The 15,627-nt window shown below is 41.8% G+C and overlaps 2 protein-coding genes across 2 annotated transcripts; one reads left to right on the top strand and one right to left on the bottom strand.

Moving 5' to 3' along the window:
• The first annotated feature begins 2,173 nt into the window (after positions 1 to 2,173).
• Positions 2,174 to 3,404, top strand: LOC6572722 (protein atonal). The gene has a single exon (XM_001998792.3). It carries the CDS (start codon positions 2,244 to 2,246, stop codon positions 3,234 to 3,236), a length of 993 nt encoding a protein of 330 aa, XP_001998828.1. The 5' UTR covers positions 2,174 to 2,243; the 3' UTR covers positions 3,237 to 3,404.
• Positions 3,405 to 13,627: 10,223 nt separating this feature from the next.
• Positions 13,628 to 14,568, bottom strand: LOC6572724. Its single transcript, XM_001998794.4, has 2 exons — positions 14,476 to 14,568; positions 13,628 to 14,417 (listed from the first exon to the last, which is right to left on the bottom strand). The coding sequence occupies exons 1-2, from the start codon at positions 14,521 to 14,523 to the stop codon at positions 13,704 to 13,706; spliced, it is 762 nt and encodes a 253-aa protein (XP_001998830.1). The 5' UTR covers positions 14,524 to 14,568; the 3' UTR covers positions 13,628 to 13,703.
• Between the last annotated feature and the right edge of the window lie 1,059 nt (positions 14,569 to 15,627).

Genomic DNA, 15,627 nt, shown 5'->3' with positions numbered 1-15,627 from the left:
AGAAATGCAGCTAGGTTCGGTACATTTTCCAATTTGTTGTAGATATTTAAAAAATATTTAAAAATAAAATATGATAAAGATTAATGCTTAGCATTCTATTAAAATAAATTATATAGTAGTTCCATTCTACAAATATCTGAACTAATCAGAGCATTTATGTTTCGATCAGTTGCATTAATGTGATCTTAACAGTTTGTTGCATGCGCTTTCTGGAAGCTGCTCCACATTGGCAGATCCCAGCTCGACTCTCGAGCAGCAGACATAAGTTGCATTTATGCGTATTGACATGAAAAGTATGACCCGTTACCCGTTACCCGTTACCCGCAAGTCGGAGCTGGCCGGAGATGTGTGTATTGAGGTACGTATGGTATATGCCGCATATTGTTCATCTTTAACCGGCTGTAAGTGGCAGCAGTTTTCGAATCGCTCGTTAAGTGACAGGCACGCAAGGCGCCGTTGCGCATGGGCTGGATGCAGCATGAAGTTGCCTCTCTGAATAGCTAACCCTTTTCCATTGCATGCCGCAGCACGTGTGCCCATTTATACATTGTTGTTGTTGCTACCGTTGTTGTTGTTGCTGTTGTTGTTGAGCGTTTTTGTCAATACGCATAAAATTCAAATCGATATGCAAACGTTGAGTTGGCGGATGCCTCAATATCAGCCAGGATCGATAAACATAAACTTAACAACAGCAAGAGCAGCAAGTGCGCAGCTCTGGGATATGGCGATACGATCGTCGTTGTTTGGTTGCAGGTGTAACCGGAGGCGTCACATGCACAACTGTCACTTGTGCGCACTCGCAGACAGTCACTCGTAAATTGCACTTGCAACAGAGGACGCACAGCAAAAGGATACGTAGAGGTCCTGTGCCTGGCAATCGGGGGTTGTTTGCTGCCAATAAATTTGTTGTGCTGCACTTGCTGCGGTTTGTTGTGTGACATTTTTATCTAATTGACAACGTTTTATTGCCGCCTCGTAGATGTGCACTTCTGATAGCCCAGCGGCAGGGGCAAATGCAACTTGGGGCGTGCTACCACAGTTAGCTGAACGCCCACACATCAAAGGCAGCGACAGCGGCAGCATAAAGAGATTTCTTTAATATCAAATGCACTCGCACAATATGATTTCCAGCGAATCATTTGACTGGGCGTTGCTCCGAATCGAGGATCGACCACCAGGCGAGTCCTAGTCCAACGAGCTAAATGCGCTGTCTCATGCTCGGCGTACAACTAAATTGCCCGGACGATGCGAGCCCATACTAATTGTTAGCGCTAAAATGTGAGCCTAACTATGCCAGTTAGTTAGCGCCGGGCACGCTTATTAGGCATGCCCATAGACATGACCATGCGGACCATCAAGCGTGTCCTTGACGCTCGGCTAACAAGCAAGCGTCGAGCGCATCGACGGCGGGTCAAACCCTCAACGAGCATATCAATTGGAAAATTTTCGCCAGGTTGTAATAAACAAGATTTTCATTGCGATATAATTTCGGGCCACGGCGGTGGTGGTCAGCGGCATGCCGAATTGCCTGTGCGGCGGCACAGTTGTTAAGGTGTGTCCAGCAGGTAGAGTTTTGGCCTGGCCAGGCATGAGGCATGAGTTGCTTAGCGGCTCAGTCTTTGGTCCTGACGACGATTTAGATAAGATATTGCTGGCCATTTGGTGCTGACAAATCATTGTGGCCATCTATGTCCTGATGTTTGGATTTTTGCAAATTTCGCAGCGCTTAGTGGTCAAAACTAATCCTGTTATAGGTTTGTTTGCATTTCCGCCCCTTGTTCCGGCACATCCTACCACCACCACTGCCACCACCACCACTACCCCATAATCATCTTGTTAGCGGCTTTAGATTGCCTCCGATAAGCGCCAGCGCATCTTCTATTCCATCCAGCCAGCGCCATTTTACAGGCTGGGGCTGTGAATGTGCCTCTCTTGCTGTTGCTGCTGCCTCCGCTGTCCCTCAAGCTCAACGAGGCAAAGCAATTCCAACACAGTGCAACCCACCACCGCTTGCCATTGGCTGTTGCTCGGGCACGGCACGTGCTGCCTGTGGCCGAGGTAGGTAGGCAACTCGTTTACCTGTTCCTCGCTCTGCTCGTCTTACCTGCCCGCAGTGGTAGGTTTTGCGTGGAGCGTATAAATACCGCCGCCAAGATAAGGCCACAGTCAGAAACTCGCTAGCAGCCACGGCGAACGGTCCAAGTTGTTTATTGCACAAAATCAATTGAGAATATATTGCTAAAATGTCGTCCAGTGAGATATATCGCTACTACTACAAGACCACTGAGGATTTGCAGGGCTTCAAGCCGGGTGCAGCGGAGCCCTACTTCAATCCCATGGCCGCCTACAATCCGAGCGTAACGCACTATCAATTCAATTGCAATACGCTGGCCAGCTCCAGCAATTATTTGTCTGCCAATGGGTTCATCAGCTTTGAGCAGGCCAGCTCGGATGGCTGGATCACCTCGTCGCCGTCCAGCCATCGCTCCGAGAGTCCCGAGTATGTTGATCTGAACACCATCTACAACAATGGCTGCAACGGCCTGCCGCAAACGCAGCAGTTCGCATTGGCGCTGGAGCAGCCGGCGCCAGCAATGCCAGCGACTGCGGCACAACCAGCCCTGGAGATCATGGGCTCGCCCAATGTGGGCACCTGCAAGACACTGCCAGCAACAACAGCAGCGCCAGTGACGAAGCCCAAGCGCAGTTACACGCGCAAGAATCAGCAAGTAGCAGCAGCAGCAGCTCCAGTCACCGACTCCGTCAGCCAGACCAACTCAGCCCAGCCCGCGTCTCAGTGCAACAACGGCAATGTCCAGCTCTATGCCGACGACTTTCAGAGCTTTGATTTCGACAATTCAGCTCTGTTTGACGACAGCGTGGAGGACGATGACGACATGATGCTGGACTTTGAAGATGACTTCGATGGCGAGGGCAACGATGGCTCCTTTGCTCTGGGCGATGGCGACAGTGAAGATGCAGCGGGCAATTCCAATGCTCCAGCCACTGGCGCTGGCAAGAAGCGTCGCAACAAGCAAATCTCGCCAGTTATCAAGCGGAAACGCCGCCTGGCAGCAAATGCCCGTGAACGCCGCCGAATGCAGAGCCTCAATCAGGCCTTCGACCGACTGCGTCAGTATCTGCCCTGCCTGGGCAACGACCGGCAGCTGTCCAAGCATGAAACACTCCAAATGGCCCAGACCTACATCACCGCCCTGGGCGATCTGTTGCGCTAACCGATCGCAGCTTACGTTCATTTGCCAAATGTTGTACCTTCACCTGTATATATGTATGTCAAGCTAGAGCCCAGTAGGAAATTATTGTTTAAGTATTGCGCTGTTAATTGTTTAGTTAAATATTTTCAATTAAATATTAAGACTTGAAATAAAAACATTTAAAGAAAACTAAAAACAAAGAACTCTATTTTTTTGTGCAGTTTATTTTCTAAAAATTATGGGAATTTACAAATTTAAAATAAAAACCACAGTTATATATTTACAAAAATATTATGGTCATCAAAACTTTTAGATCTACGGAAATTGATTAAAAAAGAAGATCAATTTATTCAAAAAAATAATTTTCAATGTTTTAGATGAATAAATTTCAGAATCTTTTATAGGATTTTTGGTTTGTATTGATAGATTTATGTTAACATATTTGCTTAGAGGGGAAAAGTATAATTATTCCAACTGTCATCTAATCATATATGCTTTCAACTTATTTATTCCACAATATTTGAATTTTCGAAGGAAAAAACCTTTAAATTTTGTTGTATCTTAAATTTCTAGCAGTTGCAGCTTAATATTTTTGTATACCGAAAATGATATGAACTACCATTTCAACTATGTATTTATTATTTGAAGCACCCTTTTATTCAACAATATTTAATAGATTAAATTTTATTAAAATAACTGAAAACATTTTGCAGTATAAATAATTCATATAAACCGCCTTTCATTATTTATTATTTAATATTTTGCTACTAATATTAAAACTTCCCAGCATATAAATTGCACATGTTTAGCTTAGTTAAGCCCTGTTTGGCCTGTTTGACTTTCGCGGGCGATCCATCAATCTGAGTCGATCTGAGGTTCAGTTAATGTCTTCACCTTTTGCGCAGAACTTGGCGCTTCCTTTCCAGGCGCCTCATTTAGCGCACTGCATCGATTCTCACACACTGCCCGGGTCGACTCGAGTCGAGTCGAGCTGAGCTGAGTCGCGCGCAGTGCGTTCAGCTTTATTATGTGGAGCAAGGTGATCGATTTGGCGCTTCGCGATCAATTTGTAGACAGCTCAGCGAAATTAGTCGCCGGCTACACAAGCTGGCCAAAACAAATACTCGAAAAGTGATCCCCGAACAGTATTGTGCCGATAATTATATGGCAGAGCGCAGCGGAGTGTGGCTGCCAAATTAAGTTAAGTGTGGGGCTGATCTGTTTTCAGCAGCAAAAAAACAAAAAATCATCGAGCGCCACTCACAAATCGTTTAAAGCGAAGTTCGATTGATGATCGTTGCTGGCGGATAACCGACAAAGGCTGGGACTAAGCTTAAGCCTGGATTTAAGGGCTGCCAATTCATTCAGCAGAAAGCGTAGCAGTTCCTGGCCATGTCAGTCGGGTCAGCGATTCAATCACTCGGAAGATACAAAACCAATTTGCTGATAGCACACCGCCGACTGACGATCGCCTGCCACTACACAATCGCAGTGGGAACTTTTACGGGGGGCATTGGGGCGCGGCAGGACATTGCTACGTGGGCCGAATTTTCTGTTTGTTTTATAAAATGATTTTCGGGCGTTGCCGCAGAGCTTTCGCAGTGGCCGCGGCCTGGCGTTGCCTGGACAATCAAAAGGAAATTCACATAATTAGTTAGCGGCGCAGCTTGGACAGCGCTTCGTTAAATTGTTAATGACTTAATTTAGAGCTCTCCCTCGCATTTGGCTAGCCAATGCAGGCTGACAGTGGTAGCAATTATGCAGGTAGCTCCAATATCCTGTCGTCTGTGTCTCTGCCTCTGTCTGTGTGTGTGTGTGAATCTCTTTCGGTGTGCCTGGGATCGCGCTCTTGTTAGCGACAATTTACGGCTTTGAACGCTTCCGCACAATGCGTCGCCGTCAATTTGTCAATTACACAAATTGTTTAGCTCTCGACTCGCCACGACACCAACCACCAACAACAACAACAACAACAACAACAACAGTAAAGGTAGCATTTCGATTTTGGCTGCGTTGGGGCTTCTTCCTGCCAAGCTTGAATGGCTTTGTGCAACCGAGCTACGTTCCGATCGCTGTGCAGCTGCACAGATTCGATCCAGCTTCCATCTTTTGGCAAAATGCAACTGCTTGCCAATACAATTAGTTAGAATTCATGAATGGCAATGGGAACTTACGTGCAGCCGACCCCAGCCAGCTTTTGGCAGTGCCGATGCCGCCAACAACAGCAGCAGCAGCAGCAGCAGCAACAACAACAACAATGACAACCTCAGCAACAACAACAACAACAACAACAGAAGCAAAAGTCGGTGCCCCAGTCGGAGTCTTGCATGTCTTTGTCAATTTATAGACAGCTTGCCTGAGCATTATTAACACGTATTATTATGCATTCGAATTGGAGTTCAGCATCGGGCTTAAGGGTACGTCGCCCCGTTGCATATTTTGTGGGTTTTTCGTTGTCGTTGCTGCAAACAGGCAACAGGCAACAGGCAACAGGCAACAAGTCGTATAGGAATTAATGTGCCTAAAAATTTGTCATGTCGATAATTGGCGCGCTTTAATTTGAGGTTTCCTTCTTCGCCTCCTGCGGCCATTGTTGAGCTGCAGAAGTCTGTCTAAGCGGTTACTGATCTTAAGTAAGCATATCTGTATCTGCGCTAAACAAGTTAATGAGCTTTAACACCATCAATTTGTCACTTCTGATTAGCGTCCCCATGGGGCGTCGCGATCGACATGACCAACCGCATGTCAAGTCCATTGAATGCTGACAGCTAATTGGACCTCAAGTTAGTCTCAAGTGTAACAATGTCGTTGTGTTTGTCGTGTTATTTATAAAGTTATTGCTGCTTCTCCTCCGATTACATTATACTACAGATATAGAAATTAACCATGTAAAAAGCAAGCTGAGGACATAAGTTGAGTCCCTTTTCATTTCATTTGCTATTCTTACATACATGCATATTATTATAAATTATTATATAATAATTATAAACATATACGAATTCCTAATTATTATAAATTTAGAAATTAAAAAATTGTCTCACCATTTGATTCCCTAATGATCTTGGATCTGAAATTTAAAAAATATCAACAATAGTTTTTATTCGTATTTGATAGTAGAATAATTGTATAGAAAATATGTATATAAATATAATTGACTCTGACTGATAATGACTTAATTCAGCGAATTCATTGCACATCAATTACGAATTATTTGAATTATTTTAGAAATCGGCAGATTAAAGTATTACTGATAAAGTCAAACAATTTAAAAACATATATTTATATTATTTCATGAGATTAAAATGTATATTGGGCTTAGACCAAATTGTATTAGGGTATATTCCTCACCTAAGGAATGGCAATACCATATTAAGTCGTATCAAACCGAAGCAAACATAGCAATGTTTGCAGATTTTAATCATAGATTTGTAAAGGAATCTATAACATGTTTTATTTAAAGACAGAAATTTTAATCTTGTGAAACAATTTTTTAGATATTGTTAAATTTTACTATTTTCATTGTACACTTTTTTCTGCGGTTTTCGTTGGTATTTTCATTGTAATTTTTACAATTTCCAAAACAAATTTTTTTTTAGCTATAAAAGACTTTCTCATGCCTTGCTGAACACGCTATCCATCCCATTCAAAGGACTATTAAAAAACCATACAAACCGCAACATTTTGTAGATGTTTTTTGTAAATAGTTGTGGCTGGAGTGCACATAGTTTCCGTTTCCGGCGGTTTTATTTTGGCATTGTTGTGTGAACATTTTACGCTGATCCTTTAATTATTGCGCAATAATTGCGTGCGCCAATGCGGACTCCAACAAAAAAATTGAAGCTGAAATGCATTCGGCTGATTGATGTGTGCTCTGATCCGCTTGCAGGTCTTCCAGGCTGAGGTAAACCCAACCCACGAAGGATCGGCGTGCAGACGCGTGTGCAGCGATCGCTGTGTGTGTGGGCCCATTCTTGGTCTTGGCCAAAAGTCAAAGCCGAAGTCGATGCCAAACGATTGCAATTATTAAGCCATAAAACGAGCTGCGTTAAATGCCAAGTCTGTAATTAGCGACACCAAATCACGCTGGTCACGCCCCGGCCGGCATTGTGTGCGGCCCGTAATAAACGCAGAGAAATGCCAAACAACGTTACCTGGTCGGTGAAAGTCAAAGCCGAGCCCAATTATAGATCGCTGTTTGTTTAAGGAAGTTTAGGCCAATTAGTCAAACATTCGCTACGCTCATCTTCCAGCCAGCTAGCCAGCTAGTCCGCTAGCCAGCCAGCCAGTCAGTTACCATCAATCAGTAGCTCCGATTACTGACGAGCGTTGCAGGAGCAAGAGATTTAACCGTTACAGGTTGACAAACAATTCGCACGGCCGATCGCTCGACTGGGCAACTCAATTAGCCACACAGACGCATCGCTCCAGTTGACTGACTTCACTTGCTGGACCCCTAGCGAACTCTCCAAGTAGGTGGCAGGCATCAAAGGCCTCTAAGCCTTTGAGCTGAGGCCAGTCCGTGAGTCGAGTATCTCACGCTGCACACAGCCAGCAGCGACGATCGTCAGTGAAAGTGCATCAAAAATCAAAGTCGACGTTGATTTTTTGACAATTTTCGGGCGAGGCATCAAATTAACACAACAAAAACGCAAAGATGCTACCAAAGATGCAGAGCCCAGGCAAAGAAAGAAAAAAGCCAAGCTAACAATGAAGGAATATTTGACTGAATATCAAAGTGTGAATACCCTATCAGAAAAGATTTAAAATTGTCGTCAAAGGGCACTAAATTTATTGAGAGTTAGTTTTCAATTAAATAAATATACGCAATTTAGATATTTACGATACGATATTACCTGATGTAGTTATATGTGAGTAACTAAATAAATTATAACTATGATATATAATCATTTACAGTCGTATTTACTATATATTATTTACGATATTATGCAGATAAGTATCTCAGTACTCCAGCAACTTAGAAGTATTTATAGTCTCATGTTAGAGTATTTAAGTCCAAATCTTAAAGAACTTGCTGTAGTTTTTTTTTAACTGAAATTGCCACACGCAAGCCATCTCCATCGCTTTGTCACGTTAAGATGGTACAAAGGGATCGAGACAGAGACAGACAACGAAATAGAGAGAGGGGGAGATAGAAAGAGAGAGAGAGAGAGAGAGAGAGAGAGAGAGAGAGAGATAAGAGCTTGAGACGAACTTGAAGCAGCATTTTTTGGCAAAGATTCTTCTGGGCTGCGACTTGTTCTGGTCTTGCGGTCTGTAATTTTGTATTCGTATTCGGGGGTCATTTGATACAGTTTTCCAGCTCATTTGCTTGTAATTGGGCACCAGAGGTTCGCGCAGGCTCCACATGAAATCTCTGTCCCGTTGGTCCGTCTGCGCCGTCGAGCGGCTGCCAACTTTAGCTCAGGTTGACGACTTTTCAAATTATCAGTTAAATTTTTGGGTACTTTTATATATTTATTAATCAGGATTTCGTGTGAAAAATTCATCCAGGGTGCGCTCATATTTTGTGTTTAAGCCCAGCTCAGCAGACAACAAACAACAACAATAACAACAACAACATGCCACAGGACAGCAGCAAATTTAATGTCAACGACGTCGGTGGCTTTGGCATCACTTCAAGTTTTGCCCGTTGTCTCGAGAATTTTTGGTCACTTGGCTTGTGATTTTTATTCTCCCCCTGTGCTGTGCTTTTTTTTGGTTTTGATATTTTTTTCATTAAACGTCCACCTGCAAGCGCACCTACCCGCCGGTGGTTCGTGAACTGCGTGTGAATTTAATCCCCTGGCCCCAATTATTCAAGTAATTAAGTATTAATGTGCGAAACTTTATCACCTCTGGCGACGCAGCAAGTCGTGATTTTCCAGGCCATTTGTGCCTAAGCGCTCAGAAAAGTGCGGCTTCAGATTGGCGATCGTGCTAGTACGCCTGCCTGCAGGTGCTCATGGCAATTTAGATTGCAAATATGATTTATTGAATTTGACTTTTAGTCCTTAAATCTGCGCCCAATATGCCAAGGCCAGCTCAAAATACAACTTTACTAATTACGAATAAAAATTACTGATCAAGGGCGCCGCACTGCGCCGCCAAAGGATATATCTGATATATGTCTGTATGTGCAATTAGCAGATATAATCCGTGTGATTCCGTCCAACAAAAATGTCAATAACAATAAATTCCTTGGCAAGTTGGGCGCACACTTCGGAGATTGTCCGTGGGACTCGGCACTGAAGAGGATTTCGGCGGAAATCAAGATATGGGATGCGGTGAGGTGATTACGTACGAAGAGCAGCTCATAACTGTCAAAAATCAGGCAATCAATTGATTGGAGCATTGATCGGCTACAAGGATCAAGAGCGGAGCGCTGAGGACCGCACAGGACTCGCACAATATTTTAGAGGCGTGTTCCGGCTGTCAACATTTTATGTTGGTGGTCAAGGCAAGTCAAGTTGTGGTCGCAACTGCAACAGCAGCCAAGATGCCTGAGAACCGTGCGGGTGTTCCCATCGTGCCCATCGGCGCAGGTCCTTCAGCCAAACAATAGCGCTCACAATTCGCCGCCCCGGTGAGTCCTTTGTGCGTGCGCAGCACACAAAGGCAACTACTTACAACACATTATGACACGAATTTGAGAACGAAACTGAAAACGGCAACGACAACGGCAACGGCAATGGCTTGACCTTAGAATAGGCATTTTATTGCCCAACACAAGTCCTGATTCATTGCTATTACTCTATTTCAGTTTCCCTTTCGCGGTGCGGCGTGTCCTTGTACTCCTTTTGATGCTGGACAATCGCTTTGAATTTGCGTGAACCAAATCAAATTTTATTGCTTAATTTTTTTGTATTCTCGCAGGATTCTCTAATTGAATTGCGCGCTCTGTTAAATTTTACATTTGTCTCGTCCAGCCAAAGTTCATTATTTATTTCTATATCTCAGCATTTTAATGTAAATTATATTTCTGTTTTTATTTTTTGTTTTTTTCTGGCTGTTGTTTAATGTTCTTCGTCTTTGTGTCCCGCACAACTTTTTGTAAATAGTCCCAAATTATCTACGCCGTTGGAATCGGTAATTTATTAATCGCTACAATTTATTACATTTACCTCAACATGTTGCATAGTTAATTTAAGGGCAGACCATTTGACTAATTGCTCTCACCGACTTGCAAATGTTTAATGAAGGAACTAGAGCTGAATGCAGAGAAAGTTAATTTAATGGGGGCAATGTTGATTCTAAAATAATAAAATAAAATAGTTTAAGCAAATCAACGTCTCTTATTATATTGAAATAAAATATATGATCAAATTATCTTTTCTATTTGATCTACACATAAGTGTTTTACTCCCTTCGTTACACTTTAATTATTTATTATCTAAAATACAGTTAAATTCTCCCTTAAGTAACATGCAATAATAAACTAAGCTTATTCTCTTAATTTCTATTTAATTTTTATGGAAGTTCAATCTGCCTAATTGTCACATATTCAAAGCAGGAATAAATTTGAGTTATTCTCATCAACTAAAACTCCAATTTAAATGAAGTAACTTTTGTTAAATAAACAAAATAAGAATCAGTAAAAATAAAAAATAATAATAATAAGTGTCATATAATTTTTTTTATATGATTTTATGAATAAACATAAACATATCATATCATAATAATTATACTCGTAGAATCAGAATCATAGTTTTTTGCTATAAAAAAAGAAAGAAATTATTATTTAAATATTATGCGAATATATAAATTGTGTTCATATAATAATAATAATTCATATAATATGTAATAATTACAAGTAGTTATGTATATTCTAACGAGAAGCGTCTCACTCAGATATTTCATGGCCCTGTGCAGAGCTTCACTTTTCACTTCGATACTTATATGGGAAGTGGATTGTCAGCCTTTTCTTATCTTTGGATTGCAGGAAGGTATAAAATATACGATATATTTCAAGTCAATGTATTCATCTTAGAAATTTGCACAGTAAATTTTCCAATTATTTTTCAATACGATATATATGACTTCAATAAGACAAGCGCCATTCTTTCTATGATTACTTTGGGTTTGGTTTGCTTTTTTCTGTAACTATTATTAAGAGCTATATGCCGTTAGCCCTATTCCTGACCCGGCCAGCTGACGTTGGTTGGGCACACGTGTTCATATAGCCAGGCATTGCAAAGCGTGCGCGCGAGTTTGGGTCTCAATTCGGATTTGTAAGCGGAGCCCAAGGCCCGACAGTGGTTAACTGAGCTGCATCTGTGTATCCTTGTCGGCATCACACCTTCCTCACTCTTGCAGTCCATCAGGCAGCAACCCTTTCCAATTTGTCTTGGCGCACTGCTGTCCATGTCCTTTAAGCGGTTTATCCTGCTGTTGCGCTTGCCGCTCTTTTTCACTCTTTGCTCTTCCTCACTCGTGCTCATCGGAAGTCAGCACTAACTGTTGAAGAAGGAGGAGGGGCAGCAGGAGCGGGAGCTCTCTGCTTCCTTGAAATTGTATAGTAGTTGGCGAGAGCAGCAAAATATCGAACCGTAAATGAAACAACTACAACAAAAACAAACCCACAAAGAAGAACGGCAACAGCAACAGCAGCCAAAACGGGAACGGGAACGGGAACGGGAAAGGCAACGGCAAATGCTACCCAATTTTGAAGTCAAAGTAGCACCAGATGACGGCATGCGCCGTCCGTTTGTTCTGAGCGATCCTTGGGCAGCATATGTTGCCCCTTGGCTTGAGTATTGGTTCTATCTCGCTCTGGCTGCCGGTCTGCGGGTCTAGTCCTTTTTGGCTGGCTTTCACTCGCACGCCACGCGGCTCGTTTCCAGCAAATAATAATAATAATGATAATTTCTTATTGTGCTCATGCGCAGGTCGCATCGAAGGTGCGCCAGTTGGTTACAAAACCCGCAAAGACGCAAATATATACTAGGAGCTGATCACTACTGGTTAGTAGACAGTTCTAGATGTCCTGCGGCAGCGAAATGCGGCAGTCCAACGATTACAGTTCTCATAGTGCTCAGCATCAATCAAAGCGAATGGCCAAAATTGACTTCAATTAAGTCAAGCTAAGACATTAATCAGGAGACGATTAAGTATATGCCGAAGCATTCGTAGAGACGAGAAAATTAGCATGGATCAAGGCCAAAGCGATTAAAATCATATTAATAATAACAACATTGTTGCGCAGGAAAAAGTAGAAAGCTTTACTAGAGCGCAAGCCAAGTGCTGCTGGGATTCCAGCGAAAGGAGCATCATTAAAGTGTTGGACAGTGTTACCTGGATATTCACCAAAAATGGCCTGCAGCGACGAGCCATTAATGTGCTAAAATATAGATCAAATATTTGTGTTCGTAAAAGAGCTAAACATTATGCTTAAAAGATAATTTAAGTGTTATAAATTGCTCTGTTCTAACACATTGTCTATCTATAGCAAATAGCTGATGGTGTATATGGTATATATACTTATTTTATATACTTATTGTTACTGATTTTATATATCGATATCTCGTATACACTCAAATTATTTCTAATTTGCACTTTTCCTTCACTTGGCATTAGACAATCCAAACTGGGGAAATGTCTTGGGCTCAGTTCGTCACCAGGTTCCGTCAGTTGTCTAGAAAATGCTCAACAGATGTTGGAGTAGGCCTTGTATAGGTATCGCAGCGTTTCAGCTACAACAACAGCAACAACAACAATACCGCGATCATCAACAACAACTGTTACGAGTCGTAAAAATAAGATAAAATTCAGATGCTTGCTTACTGGGTAAAATTGCGCCATTGAGCCAAAAAAAAAAAAAAAAAAAGTAGGAATTTTCTGTTCGTAGTTTCCTATGCACTGAAAACAATTTCAGAGCAACAAATTACGCAGTAGCAAAGTAGCTGCATGCAAAGCGCATCTAAATTGTGCTCAGTGTTTGGGCGCAGGTCAAAATAATTTGGCTCTCTGCGGAAATGCATGAACGTAGACCTGACCCAAGCGAGCGAGAGAGACAGAGAGATGAATGAGCGAGCGAGAGAGTGTCTACCAGCCAATGCTGTCTCTTTCGATGGCCAGCTGTTGCCTCTCTCTGGTCGTTGTTTGACTGATGTTTAGTTCGTGTGTGTTGCCACGTGTCGCTGACAAAGCCCATTGACCAATTGGCAAGAAGAGTCGGCATTTAAATATTTATACAAATTAGATGCAAGAGAGTTTGAAAAGTGAACTTCGTGTTTAGGCCAAACTAAAAATGCTTGCCAAAAATTATGCCAAAGGAGCAGCTGTAAAATCAATCAAAAACTTGTCAAATAAATGTCAATGCGCTTCGATTGCAATTCCTTTTCCGCTGACGAATGCGCATGCATAACCAATGAGCCCAATGCATCCTGTTCAAGCGTATCCTTTGGGTGCATAAATTGCCATTTACATACATACATATATTTGCGTACGATACAATCGAAAATTCTCTTTTATGAATAGTTCAAGTCCTACTTAACTACAATTGGCGCGCTGAACGCGCAGATACTCAGTGACCTGGGCGACGAGCGCATTGCTGCATTGCTGTGACCGAGCCAATTCATTCTGGGCCAGGCGGCGCGTGCGCACCAGCAACAGGGAGGCATTGTGCATGGCCTCAGCTAGTCCTTGATTGATGACTGCGATGCCGCGCAGAAAGCAACTGTTGCTGTTGTCAAAGCTAATGCCCATTGGTGCCAGTGCCACGCCCATTTGTTGACTCTGACAGACTATTGGCAGCTGCGCCATTTGCTGCACAAAGCTCTGCACGTTGGCCAAAGCTTGCTGGCCCTCGCCGCGATACGTTGCAATCATATTGCTCAGCTGCTCCGTGCAGCCTCTGAGCTCATCTGTGACGTTGAGTGTGAAGTCTTGCAGATTCCAGGCGGCGTTGCACTCGGGATTGCCCAGCAGCACCTGATTCGTGTCGTCGATGGCTATGCTCATCTCGGCCATGGCATTGGTAGTCAGCTCTTCCAGATCATCCAATATGCTCGTCAATGTGCGCTCAATATTCGCTTGCAGCTGTGTGGACGTCTGATCACTTATATTCACGGCCATATTCGACAGCTGATCAACTACCATGTTAATTGGTCCATATTCCGTAGTCTCCGTTGTCTCCGTGCTGTCTACAGTCTCCGTTGTTTCCGCAATGCTGTTTGTGTTGCTGTCGATCTGCGCCTGGGTGTACTATAAAATAGCCAACATTATGAAGCCATACAGAGCATTTTACTTAATATATACTCACTGCCCAGGTCAGCAGGAGTACGCTTAAAATTTGAATTGTTCTGCCCATGATGCCTCGCTTTCTATTGCTGGCCAATGCAATGGCAATGCCAAATATATATTGGCGTCGAGTTATGATAAAAATTGATAAAGCACAAGAGCCCTACACAGCTTCTCAATTTTCATGATGAAAAACTGAGACAAACAATGAGATAAGATCACAAAATTTAGTGCACCGATATCATTGCACACTTACTAGGCATTTATATAACTATATTTTATATATATACATTATATTTTTTGTAGTTTCACTCTCTTGTTTCTGCTGAATTTTTTATTGTTTTGCTATGCACTAATCTTTATTATAATATTGTAATATAATAAAAAAACAACCTTTGGCTACATGCTATATCAATCATCAGTCGTCATATTTCACCAGTCTTCATGATCAGTGATCACTCATCAATCATTAGCCATTCTATTAGATGTGTCTGTTGAAATTTTGATCGTATTTTCCTTCCAGTATTGAGTATAAACAAATGGTTTTATTAATTATTGTAATAGAAAATATATAAATAGATATTAAGTATCACATATAATTTTCTATTATTTCAGCAGCATTATTTAATATTTGTCGAGCTCTTCAAGCTTCTTCTTGTCTGCCAAAGTGTTTCCAAAAGGCATTTTACTTTCTGTTTAACTGCTCAAAAATACCAATATAACCCTACATAGAGAAGAAACGAATAAAGTACACGCATATGCATGACTCAGAGCTGATAGCAAGAATAAGATATAATATTTATTTACTTTCTAGCTATCGTCATTTGTCATTGAACATTTTCAGCAATACAGATATTAATTGATTAGTGAAACACATTATGACATATAGTTGTAATATTTACAGACATATATAGTCAAATGATGACATATTCTTCCTATTTATAGTCAATTAATGAACATTATTACCGTACCAATTAGTCATATACATATTTAGAGAATGATAGATCATCATGACAATCATGACTCCAAAACGCATAACTTAATATGTTACTTAAATTCACTTGTTTAATGGACACACAGAATATATAAGATAATATCAAGAATACATATACAGAAATGTAGATGTAGCGCGATTAGTTTAAATAACTTCTTGGATATGCCATTGTTCTATTAT

This window comes from Drosophila mojavensis, unplaced genomic scaffold, assembly GCF_018153725.1.
Source record: "Drosophila mojavensis isolate 15081-1352.22 unplaced genomic scaffold, ASM1815372v1 contig_16, whole genome shotgun sequence".
NCBI lineage: Eukaryota > Metazoa > Arthropoda > Insecta > Diptera > Drosophilidae > Drosophila > Drosophila mojavensis.
This window is presented reverse-complemented; position numbering and strand designations above follow the sequence as displayed.

Excerpts from the sequence above, each read along its gene's own strand:
- LOC6572722 (XM_001998792.3), top strand. The coding sequence starts at position 2,244 with ATGTCGTCCAGTGAGATATATCGCTACTACTACAAGACCACTGAGGAT.
- LOC6572724 (XM_001998794.4), bottom strand. The coding sequence starts at position 14,523 with ATGGGCAGAACAATTCAAATTTTAAGCGTACTCCTGCTGACCTGGGCA. Across the intron at positions 14,418-14,475 it reads TACTCCTGCTGACCTGGGCA|TACACCCAGGCGCAGATCGA; the intron begins GTGAGTATATAT and ends GCTATTTTATAG.